This window comes from Scyliorhinus canicula, chromosome 7 (assembly GCF_902713615.1).
Source record: "Scyliorhinus canicula chromosome 7, sScyCan1.1, whole genome shotgun sequence".
NCBI classification, from domain to species: Eukaryota; Metazoa; Chordata; class Chondrichthyes; order Carcharhiniformes; family Scyliorhinidae; genus Scyliorhinus; species Scyliorhinus canicula.
In genome coordinates this window covers 198577826-198595696 of record NC_052152.1, presented here as the reverse complement: position 1 = coordinate 198595696, position 17871 = coordinate 198577826, and the positions used below count along the sequence as shown (strand labels likewise).

The window sequence follows — 17871 nt, the reverse complement described above, 5'->3', positions numbered from 1 at the left end:
CATAGGACAGCCAGGTCTATTATTTCTCTTGATGATATTTAACTCTACATGATTACTACATATTTGGCCCAGTTAGCCTCAACAATCCTCATCATAGAATCATAGAATTTACAGTACAGAAGGAGGCCATTTGACCCATCGAGCCTGCACCGGCCTTTGGAAAGAGCACCCTACCTAAGCCTACACCTCCACCCTATCCCCATAACCCAGTAACCCCACCTACCCTTTTTTATGGACACTTAGGGCAATTTTATCATGGCCAATCCACCTACCTCCTCCCACCTGGACTGTGGGAGGAAACCGGAGCATCCGGAGGAAACCCACAAAGACACTGGGAGACGTGCAGACTCGGCACAGACAGTGACCCAAGCCGGGAATTGAACCTGGGACCCTGGAGCTGTGAAGCAACTGTTAACCACTACTACCGTGCTGCCCTCATGTCATTCACTAATTCAATGCCGCATAATCATGTACTAAAAACAAGAAAGTGCATGAAATACTCAGCTGGGTCTAGCAGCATTTGTGGAGAAAGAAACCAAGCTAACTAATCCAACCATGCATGACTCTTCAGAACTAAAGGAGGGTAGAAATGTGATGACTTTCATGTCATTGAAAGGGAAGCGAGGGAACAAGACCAAAGGAATGTCTGGTATTGGGTAGACGGGAAAGATTAAATGACAAGGATGTCTTGGAACAAAAAAACAAAGGGGGCAGTAATGGTTGTAGTAAAGAAACCAAGTATTTGTCCAGATTGAGTGCATATGCCAGAAAAGCGAACTGTCCAAAAGCAAAAACATGAAAAACAAAATTCAGACAGGCACAGCAAAAAAAAATCAAATTGGGGGCAGAGTTCACAATCTGAAATTGTTGAACTCAATAATATTGAGTCATAATCATGTAAATAGCAACTTCTCCTGATTGCTGATCAAGGTCCGGCTGTCTCTTTTGTAGCTTTATTCAAATGATTTTGATTTCTCCAGCTCCTTCACAGAATGATTCTTTGCAGAAGGAGACCATTCAGACCTTCGTGCCTGTGCTGCACGAGTTTATACCATACACTGATTACTTGTGATATGCATTGTGGATTGTGTTTTAAAGTTGAACTGCTGGCGCGTAGTGAAGTAACCATAGTAGCACTGTCAACCGCAGTTTCCAGTCTTTAATTCTAAACCATTAAACGTGAACCCATAAGCTGTTTTGTGAAGATTGCTGCATTGAATCTCATAACAAAGCCAGTACACAGATTGCACATCATTCCCTTACGTCTTTGTGATCTGTTTGCTTATTATCCTTTCATTAGGCCACAGATGAAGCTTGTCCTTCCAGGGCAATGTGACTTGAGTGACTTTAACCCTTCCCTATAAATTGTATCAGCTGCCTAGATAACAACTCTTCATCTTATCTCTCCTTCTCTAGCTGAAGTAATCAGTCATGTCTCATCCCTGCAAATGCGTGGATCTCCAGATATACCAGCTCTAATTTCATTTCCCATAGTACCTAATGCCTATGTCAAGCATTACAGTGGTCATGATAATGTTCGTTCCATTAAAACCTATTTCACAACTTAAAATGTGGGGTTTGCTCTTCATAACATTTTAGAAACTCATTCCAGCAGAACTGCAATCATTAATCCCTCTTCCCAATTCTTTCCTGATAGCTGGGAGCGGAGAGTTGACGAGAGGCACAGGATTTACTATGTTGACCACATTACCAGGACGACTACATGGCAGCGGCCCACGGTAGAGTCGGTCAGGAATTTTGAGCAGTGGCAGTCGCAGAGAAATCAGCTTCAGGGAGCCATGCAGCAGTTCAACCAGAGATTTATTTATTCGGTAACTAATTTACTAAGCTACCTTTGGGACCTTTAAAGGAGATAATTGAAAATCAACATTGTGATGTTAGCACCTACTGAAGCGTTGTCTCCACTTCAATCCAATAACCAGTTATTTTTCCTTCCAGCATATCTAATGTATTTTTTCACTCTTATTTTCATTAAAACCTAGCCAGATTGGTTTAGCATTTTGAAAGGCAAAAAGACATCCTCCGAATTCTCCCCCTGCATGACTGTCAATCTGCCTATGTCTCCCCTTAACCTCCAAGATGATGTTTAGTTTTTGATGATCTGTTAAGACACGCTTGATAGTGCTTGCATATGTCATTTTTACTTTGTGGCGCATGTGGCACGAACCACATTTAAAAGCAAAATGTCCTGATTGCCAATGTTTTCATTTTCAGTATCCTGAGCAGGTGGTGCCAGCTGAATTTGACCCACTTGGCCCCATGCCAACCGGATGGGGTAAGTAAAGTTGAAGCATACCTAAACAAAATGAAACACATTGCTTTTAAACATTAATTTATAATGATACATGTGACTCAGTTAGGTTTATTGCTTGTAGGGGATTATTTCTGTTCATATGAAGCACATTATGTTACCAACCTTTACTAATTAAAAAACTTAATGTTCTTGTAGAAAAGAGAACAGACAGCAATGGTAGAATGTATTTTGTAAACCACTTAACACGTACCACTCAGTGGGAGGATCCAAGGACAGAAGGGTGAGTAAAACATTTAAATTATATATAATATATACAAACTAAAGTGTGCAATTAAATTAATATAGAATGATGGATGCCACATTGGAATTCGAAGTACCATGTGGTTCACAATTTGCAAGTGTAGAATGCTGTTGATTCGCAATCATCTGAATTCTGAAATTGGATTTTATCTTAAAATGTCTGCCCTGATGTGAAAAAAACATTTGTTCAAGTTTTAGGGTGGAAGGGTAACAAATGGTGGCAACAACTTGTGTTTATGTAGAATCGTTAACATATTAAAATATCCCTTGCACATTCTCCCCGTGTTTGCGTGGGTTTCGCCCCCACAACCCAAAGATGTGCAGGCTAGGTGGATTGAACACACTAAATTGCCCCTTAATTGGAAAAAAATTAATTGGGTACACTAAATTAAAAAAGAAAATAAAAATAAATATTAAAATATCCTAAAGCACTTCACAGGGGCATTTTAAAATAAAACATGACACTAAGCCACATAGGAAGATATTAAGTCACCAAAAGCTTTATCAAAAAGGTAGATTTTGAGCATATTAAGGAGGAAAGTGTGGTAGAGAGTCGGAGAGATGGAGGGAGGGTATTCTGAGCTTCGGGCCCAGGCAATTAAAGGAGTGGTCACCTGTGATGGAGTGATTAAAATTGGGGATGCACAAGAGGCCAGAATCGGAGGAGCACAGATATAGTGTTGTGGGGCTATAGGAGATTGCAGAGATGTGGAAGGGTAAAGTAATGGAGGGATTTGAAAGCCAGGATTAGACATTTGAAAGCAAGATGTTGCTTGACTTAAGAACCAGTGTAAATCGCCAAGTCCAGGAGTGATGGGTGAATCGGCCGTGTTGCGAGTTAAGATGGGGGCAGCACAGTTTTGGATGTTCTCAAGTATGTGGAGGATAGAATGTGCAAGGTGAACTGGCAATGCATTAGAATAGACAAATCGTAACAAAAGGCATGAATGGGGGTTTCAGTGGCAAATTAGATGTGAAGGATGATGCCAGGTGATATGGAGATGGATTTGACCAGCCTTAGTGAGGCACAAACATACGGTCAGAAGCTCTCCTTGAGATCAAATGTGACACCAAGGTGAAGAACGGACAGGTTTAATCTCTAGACTGCTGCCAGGGAGAGGAATGGAGTCCGTAGCCAGGGAACTGAGTTTGAAATGGGGACTGCTGGCTTCAGTCTTCCCAGTATTTGATTAGAGGAAATTTCAGCTCATCCAGTACTGAATGCAAGATATGCAGTGTGATTTAGCAACAGTGGAGGAGTCGAGAGAGGTGGTGAACGAGAACTGGGAGTCATTAATGTACATGTGAAAACTAAGGCCATGTTTTTGGGTGATGGCGCCAAAGGGCAGGAAATGGGAGGGGGGCCAAGAATGGATCCTTGGGGACACAAACGGTAATGGTCTCGGGATCGGCAAGAGAAGCCTTTGCTAGTGATTCTCTGCTCTGATTCTATAGCTAAGAATAGAACAAGATGAGTGCAGTCACATCCAACCAGACGACTATGGAGTGATGCTGGAAGAAAATGGTGTGGCCAACTATGTTGAGGTCTGTAGGCAGGTTGGGAAGAATGAGGGAAAAGTTACCTTTGTCGCAGTCACATAGTGCCATTTGTTATTTTGAAAGAGCAGTTTTAGTTGGGGTGCAGAGTAACAAAGTTCAAAACAGCATGATGTTGTACTTGAGCATGTCAATGCCAGTCAGCAATGAATATCTAATAGGAAATCGTGCCAAAAATTAGACTACATATGTGTGGTGTACTTGGCCACCTCATATGGTGGCAACAAAAGCATGCAGAAAATGTAAGTCAATGCAGTCCGCATCCATCCAAAAGAAACAAATCAACTAGTGGGACAGTCTCTTCAACTCCAAAGCATGGCTCAACCACAGACACTGACTGATCTGTATATGTCTAATATTTTCTGTTTTGATTTCAGTGATTTTTTGCAGTTCTGGCAGACACTTTCTTTGAAAGTAATCCCCGGTGTACCCTTCAGAATCAGCAGTCTATCCACCCTTCTTAGAAGCAATCACTTGCCTAACCTCAAAGGAGGCCGTGTATAATCTGTTTTGATGTAAAAAGAGGGGATAGTGCAACATGACACCCAATTGCACCACTAACAGTGCAGGAGACATTTCTCAAGTCTGAGAAGTGCTGCTGAACTCTATACACAAACTTCTAAGAAATCCTGGATATATGCATCTTGACATTTTAAGCAGACCCACAGGGAAATTGCAAAGTAACGACAAAGCTAAAACATGAGAGTTTCCCAAGTTCACATTGAAATGGACCAGCTTGGAACTGGCCCCTTAATACCCACACCTTTTTTTGAAAAGGAAAGGTGTCTGGTGCCATAAGGTTTGACCCTGCAAATAAATTCTTGAATCCAAATCTCTGCTTGGTGATGAGTGGGGTGATGGGTTGGAAGTGGCCCTTATCATCTGTGCTGTGAGAGAAATGGCCCATAAATAAAATGCTCTCATTAGTTAGATCATGAGTTGCCTTTAATTCGTTGGATGTGTCTTGAGATGCTATGCTGGTAATACAGTATATAAAATCCATAGCCAGGTACTTTTCACAGAGGTCTGCTATCTGTGAACGTTCGGGTTTCAATGGCAAATCTACGGTTGTATCTTCGCCTTCTTTACATTTCAGGGTTATGTAATGTCTCCTTAATGCCTGCTCACTTTCCTTCTGATTTGTGAAAAAAGAAACCACATAGGTCAAATTTGTGGACTGAAACCATTGAAGTATCATAACATGAGGCAATAATTGGAGTTGGGGACAACTATGCTTCACTTATTTACATGATTGATTCGCTTAAACCACTCACTTTGACTAATGCTTAATTAATGTTTAAAATGAAAAGAGAAACTAAATAATAATCGCTTATTGTCACAAGTAGGCTGCAATTAAATTGGACTTGTGCCTTTTACATTGAAGTTAAACTGAATAGACCAGTCATTCCAATAATTAGAAGAGGGAGGATGAGTTGAGAACTAACTGGAACCTGCAATGAGAGATGTCGTAAATAATAAATGAAAACCAAAAGGATATTATTAATACCAGTCTGTAATATGTGAACTGTGACATTTTTCAAAACTTAAATTTTGATTCCAGCATTTGTGGTTTCAAGCCAAAACCTTCTGATTTGTTTTTAATCTATACAATCCTTTCCGGTGGCTACATTGTCTGATGAGATGGAAGCTTACTATTTGTGATACACTGTGGTGCAAGTTTGATGTAGTGTCACAGGAGGGAAAAAGAAGCCTCTTCTGCGGTGTTATTTTGTGTGATTGTCCACCATGCAGACTTCAGCAGATCATGTTTGTTTGCTCATTCATTTAGCGCACTCAATGAGAAGCCCTTGCCAGATGGATGGGAGATGCGCTTTACAGTTGATGATGTTCCATACTTTGTGGATCACAACAGGAGGACAACTACTTACATTGACCCACGCACCGGAAAGTCAGCACTGTAAGTTTCTCAAGTTTGAAAATTGGACCTGGCGCCGCAGTTTTTTTTAATGGGAAAGAAATGTCAACTGTTGAACACTAATTAGCAGCAATGAGTGATGGTGGACCAGATAGAATAAAAATACTATCAACTCAGCACAGATTGCGACTGAATTCTCTTCCAAATGAGGCTTTAAATAACAATATTATCAGCCAACTCTCCACTGCTTAAAAGGCCTTGAGGTTGTATTTGAAAGCGAGTACAAATAATTATTCTGGGCAACACTTTTCCCACAATAAATGTTCCCAAAGTCATATTAGTTGGTTATTAATCTTATTGTTGTTTATGGGACACTTGGTGCACAATTGCTGCCAAGTTAGCTTACCTAGCTCGTTGCAAGATAAAGGACTTTGCTTGAAGCAAGATAATTTGATGGGATAAGGTGTGCATAAATGCAATAATTCCTCGTTTGTGGAAGACCATACTGCAGAAGTGCTCCTAATTGGGCTCTTTCGGGGTAAAAGAAAATATAAACTGATAAGTGAAACTATGACCCTGATTATAGCAGGTGCAGAGGCTTGGATGAGGGAATTTTATCCTGCAGTGTGAACTTGATTATCTGTGTATCATCTGGGAGTTGTCAATGCTGACATTGTTAATGTCATTTTTGTAATGAGCAGAAAGTGTAAAGAAGATTTCTGTATAATTTTAAAAGTAGCTTATTTGAATCCTTTAGTTTCCCTGCAGTTATATGCATGGTTGAGCTAATGGGGAAAGTGATGGACATTCATTTTGGCCAGGTTTCTGTGTGCTGTTTTTGTAGATTCCTAGTTACCCAGCCTTCCTGCTCCCTCCTCTGAGCCTCCTACATAAGAGCGATTTATATTTTAATATTGAAAGCTATGTATTCCTTTCTCGGGGGCAATGAGTGCAGCTTCTTTTCTTCCTACTAGAATTTGGAGTTGTAGGCCCTACACTTGAGAATCCATAGAGTCCCTATAATGAGGAAAGAAACCATTCAGCCCATCGTATCTGCACCAACCCTCCGAAAGAGCCCTTTACCGAGGTCCACTCCCACGCCCTATCCCCACAACCCTGTGAATCGATTGCGGCCAATCCACCTAACCTGCACGTATTTGGACTCTGGGAGGAAACCAGAGCACCCTGAGGAAGCCCACGGGGAGAGCATACAAACTCCACGCAGTCACTCAAATCCCGAATCGAACCCAGGTCCCTGGCATTGAGGTAGCAGTGCTAAACCAGTGTGCCACAATAGCCACCGTTCTGCCCTTTTAGTGCTTTTAAAAATTAAGTCATGGGATGTGGTTATTGCTGGTTAGGCCAGCATTTATTGTCCATCTCTAATTGCCCTTGAGCAGATGTTGGTGACCTGCCTCCTTGTACCATTGCAGTCCATATGTTGGAGGTACACCCATATGTGGATAGGGTGCCAAACAAATGGGCTGCTTTGTCCTGGATGCTGTTGAGTTGCTTGTGTTGTTGAAGCTGCACTCAACCAGGCAAGTGAAGAACATTCCATCACATTCCTGACTTCTGCCTTGTGCTGTATTGCAGGAGAACTAATTTAGCAATAGATCCAGTTTCTGTATATTGCAATTTATGACTAATTGCTCTTAACATCACACACTCCTCCTCAATCTATCTGACCAGAGTGGACATGGAGTTTTCTTGTGCAGAGCAAATTTTAAGTATAATTTTAGTTGTTCAAAACTTATACTTTGGAGCCCTGGTTTAATTTGTTTAACCTATTCCCTACTGAGTCATTATCCATAATTTTAGAGTGAGAAAATCTCATGGAATGGGGGTGAAGGGAGATGTTCTGTGGCTTAATCTGCTGTATGATAGCTAGAGGTGACTGGCAGATGGAGGTGAAGCATCAGTCGGTTTTGAATGTTCTTGTGAAATCCAAGTAAACATCTTGTACTGTGAACCTTACGGTCAATTTATTTTTCTCCTTTCTCCACCATACCCGCCCCGCCCTCATGTTTTTCAGATCGAATGGTCCAAACATAGCTTACGTGCGTGATTTCAGATCCAAAGTTTCTTATTTCAGGTTCTGGTGTCAGGTAAGCAACATTTCATTCAGCATAGGGGGAAGGTGGGGAGGTTTGCCCAACCCATTGCAAAATGTTCAGCAAAGGAATGGCAGACAGTTTGGATAAACAGGATGGTTTGTCCGGGAGTTAGGTCTGGAAAACCGCGACAAACATGCCAGGAGAGTATTTTGGGAAGAATTGAGTATTTGACTGATTTATATAAAATGAAATTATTTTATTTTCTAGCAATTGGCTGCACCTCAGCACATCAAAATAACTGTGACCAGGAAAACCTTATTTGAGGACTCATTTCAGCAGGTAATTTTGTTGGGGTGAAAATTTTAATTAAATAATTTACTGTTAGCGAGTAGAGAGGTAAGCAGAGGATCTAATTCCAGATGTCTGCCAAAGCCCCCCCCCCCCTCCATCTAGCCCCCAAGATATGCACTATTCACAGTAAGAAGTCTTACAACACCAGGTTAAAGTCCAACAGGTTTGTTTGGAATCACTAGCTTTTGGAGCACTGCTCCTTCCTCAAGTGAGTGAAGGAGCTGCACTCTGAACGCTAGTGATTCCAAACAAACCTGTTGGACTTTAACCTGGTGTTGTAAGACTTCTTACTGTGTTCACCCCAGTCCAAAGCCGGCATCTCCACATCTTAAAATTGTTGGCATATATTTTTGGGGATCTCCTCTTTCAACAGGACAGTCATATAGTAGAGACCTGAAGAAGGGAGATCTTTGTGTTTTAGATAGCAGGAAGGGCATTAAATGACGCAGAGGGAATGGAGATCAAAACTCATTATGGTGTCCCCAAATTTCCAAATACATTTTGCTGAAATTTAAATTCGGAAAACATGACTTGAGCTTGCGAATAACTTCTTGCCAAGAGATTGCAAAAGTTTGTTTTTGTCATTTCTTGACCTGTTAATAATGATGGGCAAAACGTCGATACCGGATTATACAAAATTTGCAGCAGCACTGGCCCCGCACTTGCAGGAGATGTTCAATGACTCACTGTCGAAGGGAGCCCCGTGGCCCGCACTGGCCCAGGCCTCGATCACACTGATACCCAAAAAGGACAAAGACCCGATAGAGTGTGGAGCATTCAGACCCATCTCTCTTTCTTAAACACTGATGCAAAAGTCCAAGCAAAAGAACTGGCTAGGCGCCTGGAAAGCTGCCTGCCAGAAGTGATCGCGGAAGATCAGACCAAGTTTTTCAAGGGAAGACACTTAACAGCGAATGTCAGACACCTGCTGAATGTCATAATGACCCCATTTGGGAAGAGGACACCAGAGGTGATCGTCTCCCTGGACGCTCAGAAAGCCTTCGATCGAGTAGGATGGAGGTGCTTGAACAGTTTGGGCTTGTACCAGAGGTCAGTGTGGTTGACCTTCCTGTACAGCTCTCCTATGACGAGCGTACAAACACACCAGCTTCGAATGCTTTCGGCTGCACAGGGGAACGAGGCAGGAGTGCCCATTATCCCGCTGGCAATCGAACCTCTGGCAGCCCTTAACTCGACAGAGTGGTGGGTGGGCATTCGGAGAGTGTGCAGAGCGCATAGTGTCTCTCTATGAGGATGACCTGCTCTATGTGTCGAACCCCCAGGCCAGCATGGGAAAGATAACACGACTCCTCAGGGAGTTCGGTGCCTTCTTGGGTTACAAACTCAACCTGGGAAAGAGCAAAATCTTCCCGGTGAAGCCCCAAGAAGGAGGAGCGGAGCTAGAAGAAATTCCCTTTCGAGTGACCCAAACCAAGTTCGGGTACCTGGGGATCCAAGTGGCCCAAACCTGGACGAGGCTCCACAAATGAAACATCTCCAGCCTGGTGGAGGAGGTTAAGAGAGACCTGCAAAGCTGGGGCTCTCTCCCTCTCTCGCTAGCGGATGAATGTGTCGCCTGGATGTGCCGCATATAGCAGAGAAGGAATGGGGACGGAGCCCATTCGCAGGAGGAGACCTAGATCCCTCCCACAAGGACCAAACCGGGAGAACGGACCTGCATAACTTCCCCCGAGAACATGAGAGAGTAACAGGATTTCCCTCCCTAGCAAAACAAATGGAATTATAATTATAAACTCTTGAGCGATGTAGAGTCCTGGCAAAAGTTATATGTAAAGTTGTATGTGTCTCGTATCACTAAATGTAAAGAGTATCTATAAGAACACTTCTTTTTTAAAAAAAAAACTACAAGACACACGCTGATGTAAATAAAATAGAGAAAAGATAGAGCTGGGACCATTAACACAGACGCGGGGACAGCCTGTGTTACCTGTGTTTATGTTATTCTGTTGACTATTATTGTTTCTTTATTCTGCAAAGTTTGGGTATTTAGTGCAAAATGCCAATAAAAATATGTTTCAAAAGAATAATGATGGATGCAAGAACTCTGTCCTGGTTGCGGCTAAGTGCAGTTAAAATATTAGAATCCTAAGGGTGGCACAGTGGCGCAGTGGTTAGCACTGCTGCCTCATGACGCCGAGGACCCAGCTTCGATCCCGGCCCCGGGTCACTGCCCGTGTGGAGTTTGCACGTTCTCCCTGTGTCTGCATGGGCCTCACCCCCACAACCCAAAGATGTGCAAAGTAGGTGGATTGGCCACGCAAAATTGCCCCTTAATTGGAAAAAAAATAATTGGGCACTCTAAATGACATTTTAAAAAAAGAATCCTTATAGAGCAGAAGGAGATCATTTGGCCCATCGAGTCTGCCTTACCCAGGCCCACTCGCCCACCCTGTAACCCCAATTAATCACATCTTTGGACACATGAGGGCAATTTAGCATGGCCAATCCATCTAACCTGTACACCTTTGGATTGTGGGAGGAAACCCGAGCACCCAGAGGAAACCCCACAGGGGAACGTGCATCTCTTCCAAGGCCAGAATTGAACCCGGGTCCCATGAGTTGTGAGGCAGCAGTGCTAACTACTGTGCCATGTGGTGGCATGCTGGTTAACCCCTTAGCTGAGTTATACGTGATTCCAAATCGGGCTAACTAAAAACGTTCACACATTGACTTCCACTTTGTTACAGATTATGAGCTTCAACCCTCAGGATTTGCGAAGACGATTGTGGATTATTTTTCCAGGAGAGGAAGGTTTAGATTATGGAGGTGTGGCAAGGCAAGTGTCTCCGTTACACAATCAAGCTGGTTCAAAGTAGCAATCATGGTGCTCAGTGACAGCAAAGCATTAACTCGATACAGAATCCTAGAATGGTGCAGCATAGAAGGAGGCCATTCAGCATGCGTTTCCTGCGCTGGATCTTTGAGCGAGTTACACAATTAGACCCCCTCGCCTCTTTCCCCTCATCCCTACAGCTGTTCCAGCTTCAAGTGTTTATCCTGTTCCTTTTTGGAAGTTGTTATTGACCGTGCTTCCACCTCCAGTGAATTCCAGATTATCAGAATTCGCTGAGTAAAGGTTTTGTTCTTCATGGCTTCCCACTCTGATTCTTTTTACAATCAGCTTAAATTTGTGTAACTTTAGTTACCGATTCTTCTACCACCTGAAACCCTTCATAATTTTGAACATCTGTCTAATCTTCCCTTCATCTTTTCTGTTTGAAGCAGAACATCCGTTCTCTTGACCCAAGTCCTGGCCATTAATATATCAGTGCAATGGTATCAAGTCGACAATTGGAGTATGCAGTTGCCTTGATTATAGTTTCCCAACACAACAATAAGTTAACTAACCTACAGCTGCTGGGTTTTCCCCCTCCCAACGCATCACTCGACAATTCTCTGGCACCACTCCTATATCTAAGGAGGGTGGAGGTTGTGACCAGAACCGAACAATTTTCAACCATAGGAACCTAGGCTGCATCATATTTAAACAAGATGACTTTCCTGTTTTATGTGCTGCCAACCTTGATCTGTTTTTATCCAATGCAATTCCTCTTCTATCTCCTCCTTTATTGTGTCTGGCAGCATCCTCTTCTTTAGTGAATGCAGGCACAAAGTAATCCTTTAGTACCTGAGCCGTGCCCTCTGTCTCCACTCATTCTTTTTTGGTCCCTGATCTACCCAACCTGCAGAGTCGTGTTGCTAATCTCAGCTAGGGTCTTATGGTTGAGTTTACCTTTTTTGCTACCCAAGATTATCTAGTAGCTGGCATACTGGCAGGAGGGACATTAGCTATGACACACAAATAAACATAAAAATGAAATTGATTAATTCTCCCTGCTCAGCAATCTATATCAGTAACTGAGCCATATAGACCAGAAAAACTCCTAGTTCAATCGCTGGTCTGTGCTGGATTAGTTGATCCTAAATTCAGAAAGGGTAGATCACATACCATTGCTGTTCTGCAATCCCTGCCAGAAGTGCATGTAATGTACTTTTGGACATAAATTGGTACCGCAGTGATAATCTACATCTCCCAAATGGCATGTCAGCCTTCATCATCCAGTATCACAGAGGAATAATAGCCACTTGAACAGGTTACCAGAGCAGGCCCTGGACCTCCACCTCAGTAAGGAGTCAACACTTTCAGGTAGACAATATTAGAAAATTGGTGATTTGGGGGGGGGGGGGGGGGGTGGTGGAGGATGAGGGAGAGAGAGAGAGAGAAAGACCAATCCTGGCCAAGCTGTAAGTTCTTGATGCTAATGAACCATGACTAGAAAATGTTCTGACTGCAAAAAACTGATCCCAGTTCTAGTTGACATGTTTGGTCAATGTTTGGAAACCTCGCAGTGAATGTTTCACAGCTGTTGTGGAATATTTATTGAAGCTAGACTGCTACCTTCTCTTGGTCAGCCAATTCTATTTGGTCCAGCACAGAACTTGGAAGTAGTGTGGCTTTAAAAATGAGTCAGATTGTTATGTTGCCAATGACTGAAGTCTGCTACCAGTGTATCTAATATCCATATTTTTTTAATAGAGAATGGTTCTTTCTACTTTCCCATGAAGTTTTGAACCCCATGTATTGCCTCTTTGAGTATGCTGGGAAGGAAAATTATTGCTTGCAAATAAATCCAGCATCTTACATCAACCCAGACCATCTGAAGTACTTCCGGTTCATAGGTCGGTTCATAGCTATGGTACGTTCCAGGGGTTACTTGAGCCTTAACATTACTGCTCTTTTTAAGTTCTGTGTATAGTTTGTTTTTAAACTGGTTACATGATAAGTAAACCTTACATTTAACTAGACCCTGTCATTAGTTTAGTTTTGTGTAGTATAGTGTATGGCACTTGAGAATTTGAATTGTAACCAAAAACAGCCTACGTAATAAGTTTTACAGCAGTTGCAAGTATGTAGATTGCTGTAGGTGGTGATGGTGAAAAAGCAGAAATATTAAATAATTACTTTGCTTCTGTATTTATCAGGGAGACATATCAGAAGTTGAGATTAGAAAGGTTAGACTGCATTCAAAATATTTTTTAAATTAATCAAAATGGGAGGATAAATTGCATCCGGATGAATCACATATGCACATTTTAAAACATTCCAGGGAAGGGACAACAACGGCATGATAACACATTTAATAATTTGTAGATATGGTGTAGTGCCATGTACTGGGAGATAGCTGATGTGATACCCATCTTTAAGAAGGGTGCTAGAATGTCCAGGGAACTGTATACCAGTCAGGTTAACATTTGTGGTAGGAAAAATAATGGAATCCCTGTTAAAGACAAAAATAGAAAGCATATTGAAATCTGAAGCATAATAAATCATCTGCAAGGCTTTCACAAGTGAATGCCTTGCGTACAAAGTAGGAGCAGAAGCAAACCATTCGGCCCCTTGAGCCTGCTCCGCCATTCAATAAAATCTGTTTGTGTTGAGTTCCACATTCCCCATCTACCCCAATAACCTTTAATTCCCTTGCCCCAACAAGAATCTATCCACCTCTGCCTTAAAATATTCAGTAATCCTGCTTCCACTGCTTTCCGAGAGAGAAAAGATTCTCCTCATCTTGTCCTATAAGGGCAACCGCTAATTTTAAAAGTGTCCCCTAGTTCTGTACTCAACACAAGAGGAAACATCTTTTCAACATCCACTTTGTCAATACCATTGATCTTCTAGATTTCAATCAAGTCACCCCATACTCTTCTAAAACTCTAGTGGAAACAAGCCTAGCCTTTCCAACATGTCCTCATTTAACTACCCTCATTGAATTTTTGAAGAGGTAACCGAGGGAGTAAACAAGGATAATTCAGTAAATGTAACTACCTAGAATTCCAAAGGGCTTTCAATAAGTGAGTACGATCAGATCACAGGAATCAGAAGACCAGTAGCAGAATGGATCATGAGCTGGCTTCAAAGCAGGGCACAAGAACTGTGGCAATTCAGAGTAGCAGAAGGTAGACACCACAAAGACCAATACGGGGATCACTGTTCACGGTTGATGTTAGCGATTTAGAATCAACACAATTTCTAAATTTGTTGTTGGCACCAAGTTGGAGGTAGCCAATACTGCGAAGGACTGCAACAAATTACTGAGAAGGAATACAACAAATTGCAAGAAGACATCAATATGCTTGCAGAATGAAAATTGACTAATTTCAACCCTTAACATGAGGCATTTCATTTTGCTAAGAAATTTAAGGGAGTTCACATTGTTTGGAAAATCGGGATCTAAGTGAAGTAGAGGAGCAAAGATACGAGTACAAATGCATACATCATTAAAGTAGCGATGGAGATTAATGCCTTTTTTTTTTAAAAAGCAAAATTTTAGATTTCTAAATGGATGGAATTAAAAATAGGCATGCCAAGTCTTTATTGAAGCTTGGTAGACTGTTTTGAATACGGTTTATGATTCTGGTGCCATGAAAATAAAATGAAATGAAAATCGCTTATTGTCACGAGTAGGCTTCAATGAAGTTACTGTGAAAAGCCCCTAGTCGCCACATTCCGGTGCCTGTCCAGGGAGGCTGGTCCTTAAAATTGTGAAAGGTTTTAATACAGTAATACAAACAGAATAGTTTCCTATTGTGGGGAAGAGAAAACATAAGAGGCCACAAATACATGATCATCACCATAAAATCAATAGTGAATTTGGAAGAAAGTTCTTGATCTGGAGAACTGAAAAATTGTGCAACTTGCTATTATTGCAGGAATGATTCAGGTGAATAATATTTATGCACTTAAGGGAGCCTTGAGAAGCAGGTAAGGGAGAAACAGAAGAGGGCTATGCTGGTAAGTTGGATGAGGAAAGATGGGAGGCTTGAGGAGAACCTAAGTTTTATGAACTGGTGAGGCAAAAAGCTTATTTCTGTGCTGTTATGTTTTATGTAGATATGGTTAACCATCCTCTTTAGCCAGTTATCTGCGGTCTGTCTCAAGTCTCAGAGTTGTAAATGACATTGATTATAATTTCATATTTTGGGCATTAATTTTCCATTAAGTGATGTAGACTGCCATTTTGAAAAGTAATTACATACTATGTTTTATCTTGCATTTGCATTGCACAGCTGCATTAAGTCTAACATCCCTTGCTTTTTCTACTACCCCAAATGTCCATGTTGGTCAGGTGCCTCCAAGCATCTTGGCTATAACCGTGTACTCTTATGAGATTGGATAGCTTTATCTCTAAAAATTAAATTGTACAAAATTATACTATGATCCATTTTTTTATATTTTCAGTGCTATAGATATATACATGCTGTGAAAACCATGATCTGACTCTTGAGATGAGCATCAGGACTTTCCTGGTCTTTCCAGTGGTAGCTAAAATATGTGACACTGCAGCTACAGACCAACTTGTATTTGCAAGCTCTTATTTTATGTTTCTGTTTTATTGTCACCTCACTGCAGTGAATACTGACATGTGAAATGTGGTCTGTACCTTTCAATGTAATGAGAACTGTCAGCAGTGAACATGTGTGTGTATTTGTAAAAATCAGTTCTACTTTTTACTGTACAATTTTATTTCCATGACAGGCTCTGTTTCATGGGAAATTCATCGACACTGGATTTTCGCTCCCATTTTACAAACGTATGCTGAGCAAGCCCATCATAACCAAAGACTTGGAATCTATTGATCCAGAATTTTACAACTCCCTCATTTGGATAAGGTTTGTTTTTTAATATTTTCAGCATTGATTGCAACCTTTAACTATTACTGACTCCACAAATAAATAAAAATAATCAGTAATGTAGCATAGTAACATGCTTCAAGGGGAAAACAGCAATTGGTCCATTCAACCTGACCAACAAAATATACCCACCCCTTTTGGTCAGCTGCTGTTACACCCTTTCTAAACCTTAATTCCTACAGCGTGTGGAAAATGTGTAATTCCTTTTTGAATCACTTCCAATAAAAGTTTACAATCCAATACCTGAACTGCCATATAGTTGACATGTCTTTAAATACATGGGACTTTTGGGGGATGGTTTATCATCAATCATATTGGACTCTACTCGGTCTTGTCTAACTGGTGCTCGTTTTAATGCATTCATTATGCTGTTGATGATGATTCTGACCTTTCCTTGAAGTGTTGTGTTTCCTTCAACTTGACTGAGAAGAGTGGGGTAGGGCGCAATGGGCTGATAGAATACCTCTAAGATGGGGCAGGGTGTGATGTGGGGGAGTAATTGTTCAAGTAGCTTTTGGGGAAATTGTTTGATTAGCCTGTTGAAAATCCAAATGTAATTTTTTTACTATTTCAGATTTTAAAACTTTCTAATTGTGAAGTATTAAGCGCTTAAAATAAACCAGAGTGCATGATTCTAATGTAAAAATTCAAACATTTCCAGGGGCCTATACCCCGAACCTTCGTCCCCTCTAGATTCTCTTTGCTGCATGCATCTGGTGATTTGAGCATGCTGTACTTTCAATTCTTGTGTGGTCGTACGTACTATCTGAAAGGAGTGAACTTGAGTGGTACTTTTCGAGTTGCTGTGTGGTTGTGCGCAGCTTATGGGTAACACCGACATTCTGCACAAAATTTGGATTTATTTTTTTCTCCAATGCAAGTAAAGGAATGTTGGGCATACTCGCAGCCTAAGTTACATAGATCATTTATGGTTCACTGATTTCAACCGTTATAGGTTGAAAGTTTTGGACCACTCATTAAGATGTCCAATCATCAGGTGGCACAGTGGTTAGCACTGATGCCTCACGGTGTTGAGCACCAGGGTTCAATCCTGGCCCTGGCTCACTGTCCATGTGGAGTTTGCACATTCTCCCCGTGTCTGCGTGGGTTTCATCCCCACAACCCAAAGATGTGCAGGGTAGGTGGATTGGCACGCTAAATTGCCCTTTAATTGGGGAAAAATAATTAGGTACTCTAAATTTATTTTTTAAATAGGTGTCCAATTATCAAAACTGTTGGATAACTTGGTTGGTTTTCTAAATTGGCCTGTATGTTGATTAGAATTTTATAAGTAAATAGTGGCAGCTCTTAAAATGCTTCTATATGTACAATGCCATTTTTAAAAAATAAATTGAGTGCCCAATTCTTTTTTTTTTCTAATTAAGGGGAAATTTTGCGTGGCCAGCTCACCTGCCCTGCACATCTTTGGGTTGTGAAGGTGAGACCCAGGTAGACACAGGTAGAATATGCAAACTCCACAAGGACAGTGAGCCCGAGGCTGGGATCGAACCCGGGACCTCGGTGTCGTGAGGCAACAGTGCTTAGAGTGGCATTTCAACATAATACATGGTGTCTCATGTCAGTGGCAGCGTTTACTTAGGCACAGATTATTACCTTTAGTAAATTTTCTTCTATATTCTAATGGATGATGAGGAAAAACGGACCAGGCGTATCCTTTCATGTTGAGAAATCCAATTATGGTTCCCTGGAATCGGCCACAAATAAGAGCTGGGCTATTTTAT

At 41.5% G+C, this 17871-nt stretch overlaps 1 protein-coding gene across 4 annotated transcripts in view; it reads left to right on the top strand.

Annotated features, from left to right (window-relative positions):
* The window catches only part of LOC119969690 (E3 ubiquitin-protein ligase Itchy-like), a 108305-nt gene that overhangs the window by 69372 nt on the left and 21062 nt on the right, over positions 1–17871 (top strand). For all 4 annotated transcript variants that reach the window (XM_038803676.1, XM_038803679.1, XM_038803678.1 and 1 more), the window contains 9 exons: positions 1658–1832; positions 2236–2296; positions 2471–2555; positions 5922–6050; positions 8044–8116; positions 8333–8404; positions 11125–11213; positions 12975–13134; positions 15975–16108. In XM_038803676.1, the coding sequence (XP_038659604.1) occupies positions 1658–1832; positions 2236–2296; positions 2471–2555; positions 5922–6050; positions 8044–8116; positions 8333–8404; positions 11125–11213; positions 12975–13134; positions 15975–16108 (978 nt within the window). The remainder of the gene's footprint in view (positions 1–1657; positions 1833–2235; positions 2297–2470; positions 2556–5921; positions 6051–8043; positions 8117–8332; positions 8405–11124; positions 11214–12974; positions 13135–15974; positions 16109–17871) is intronic.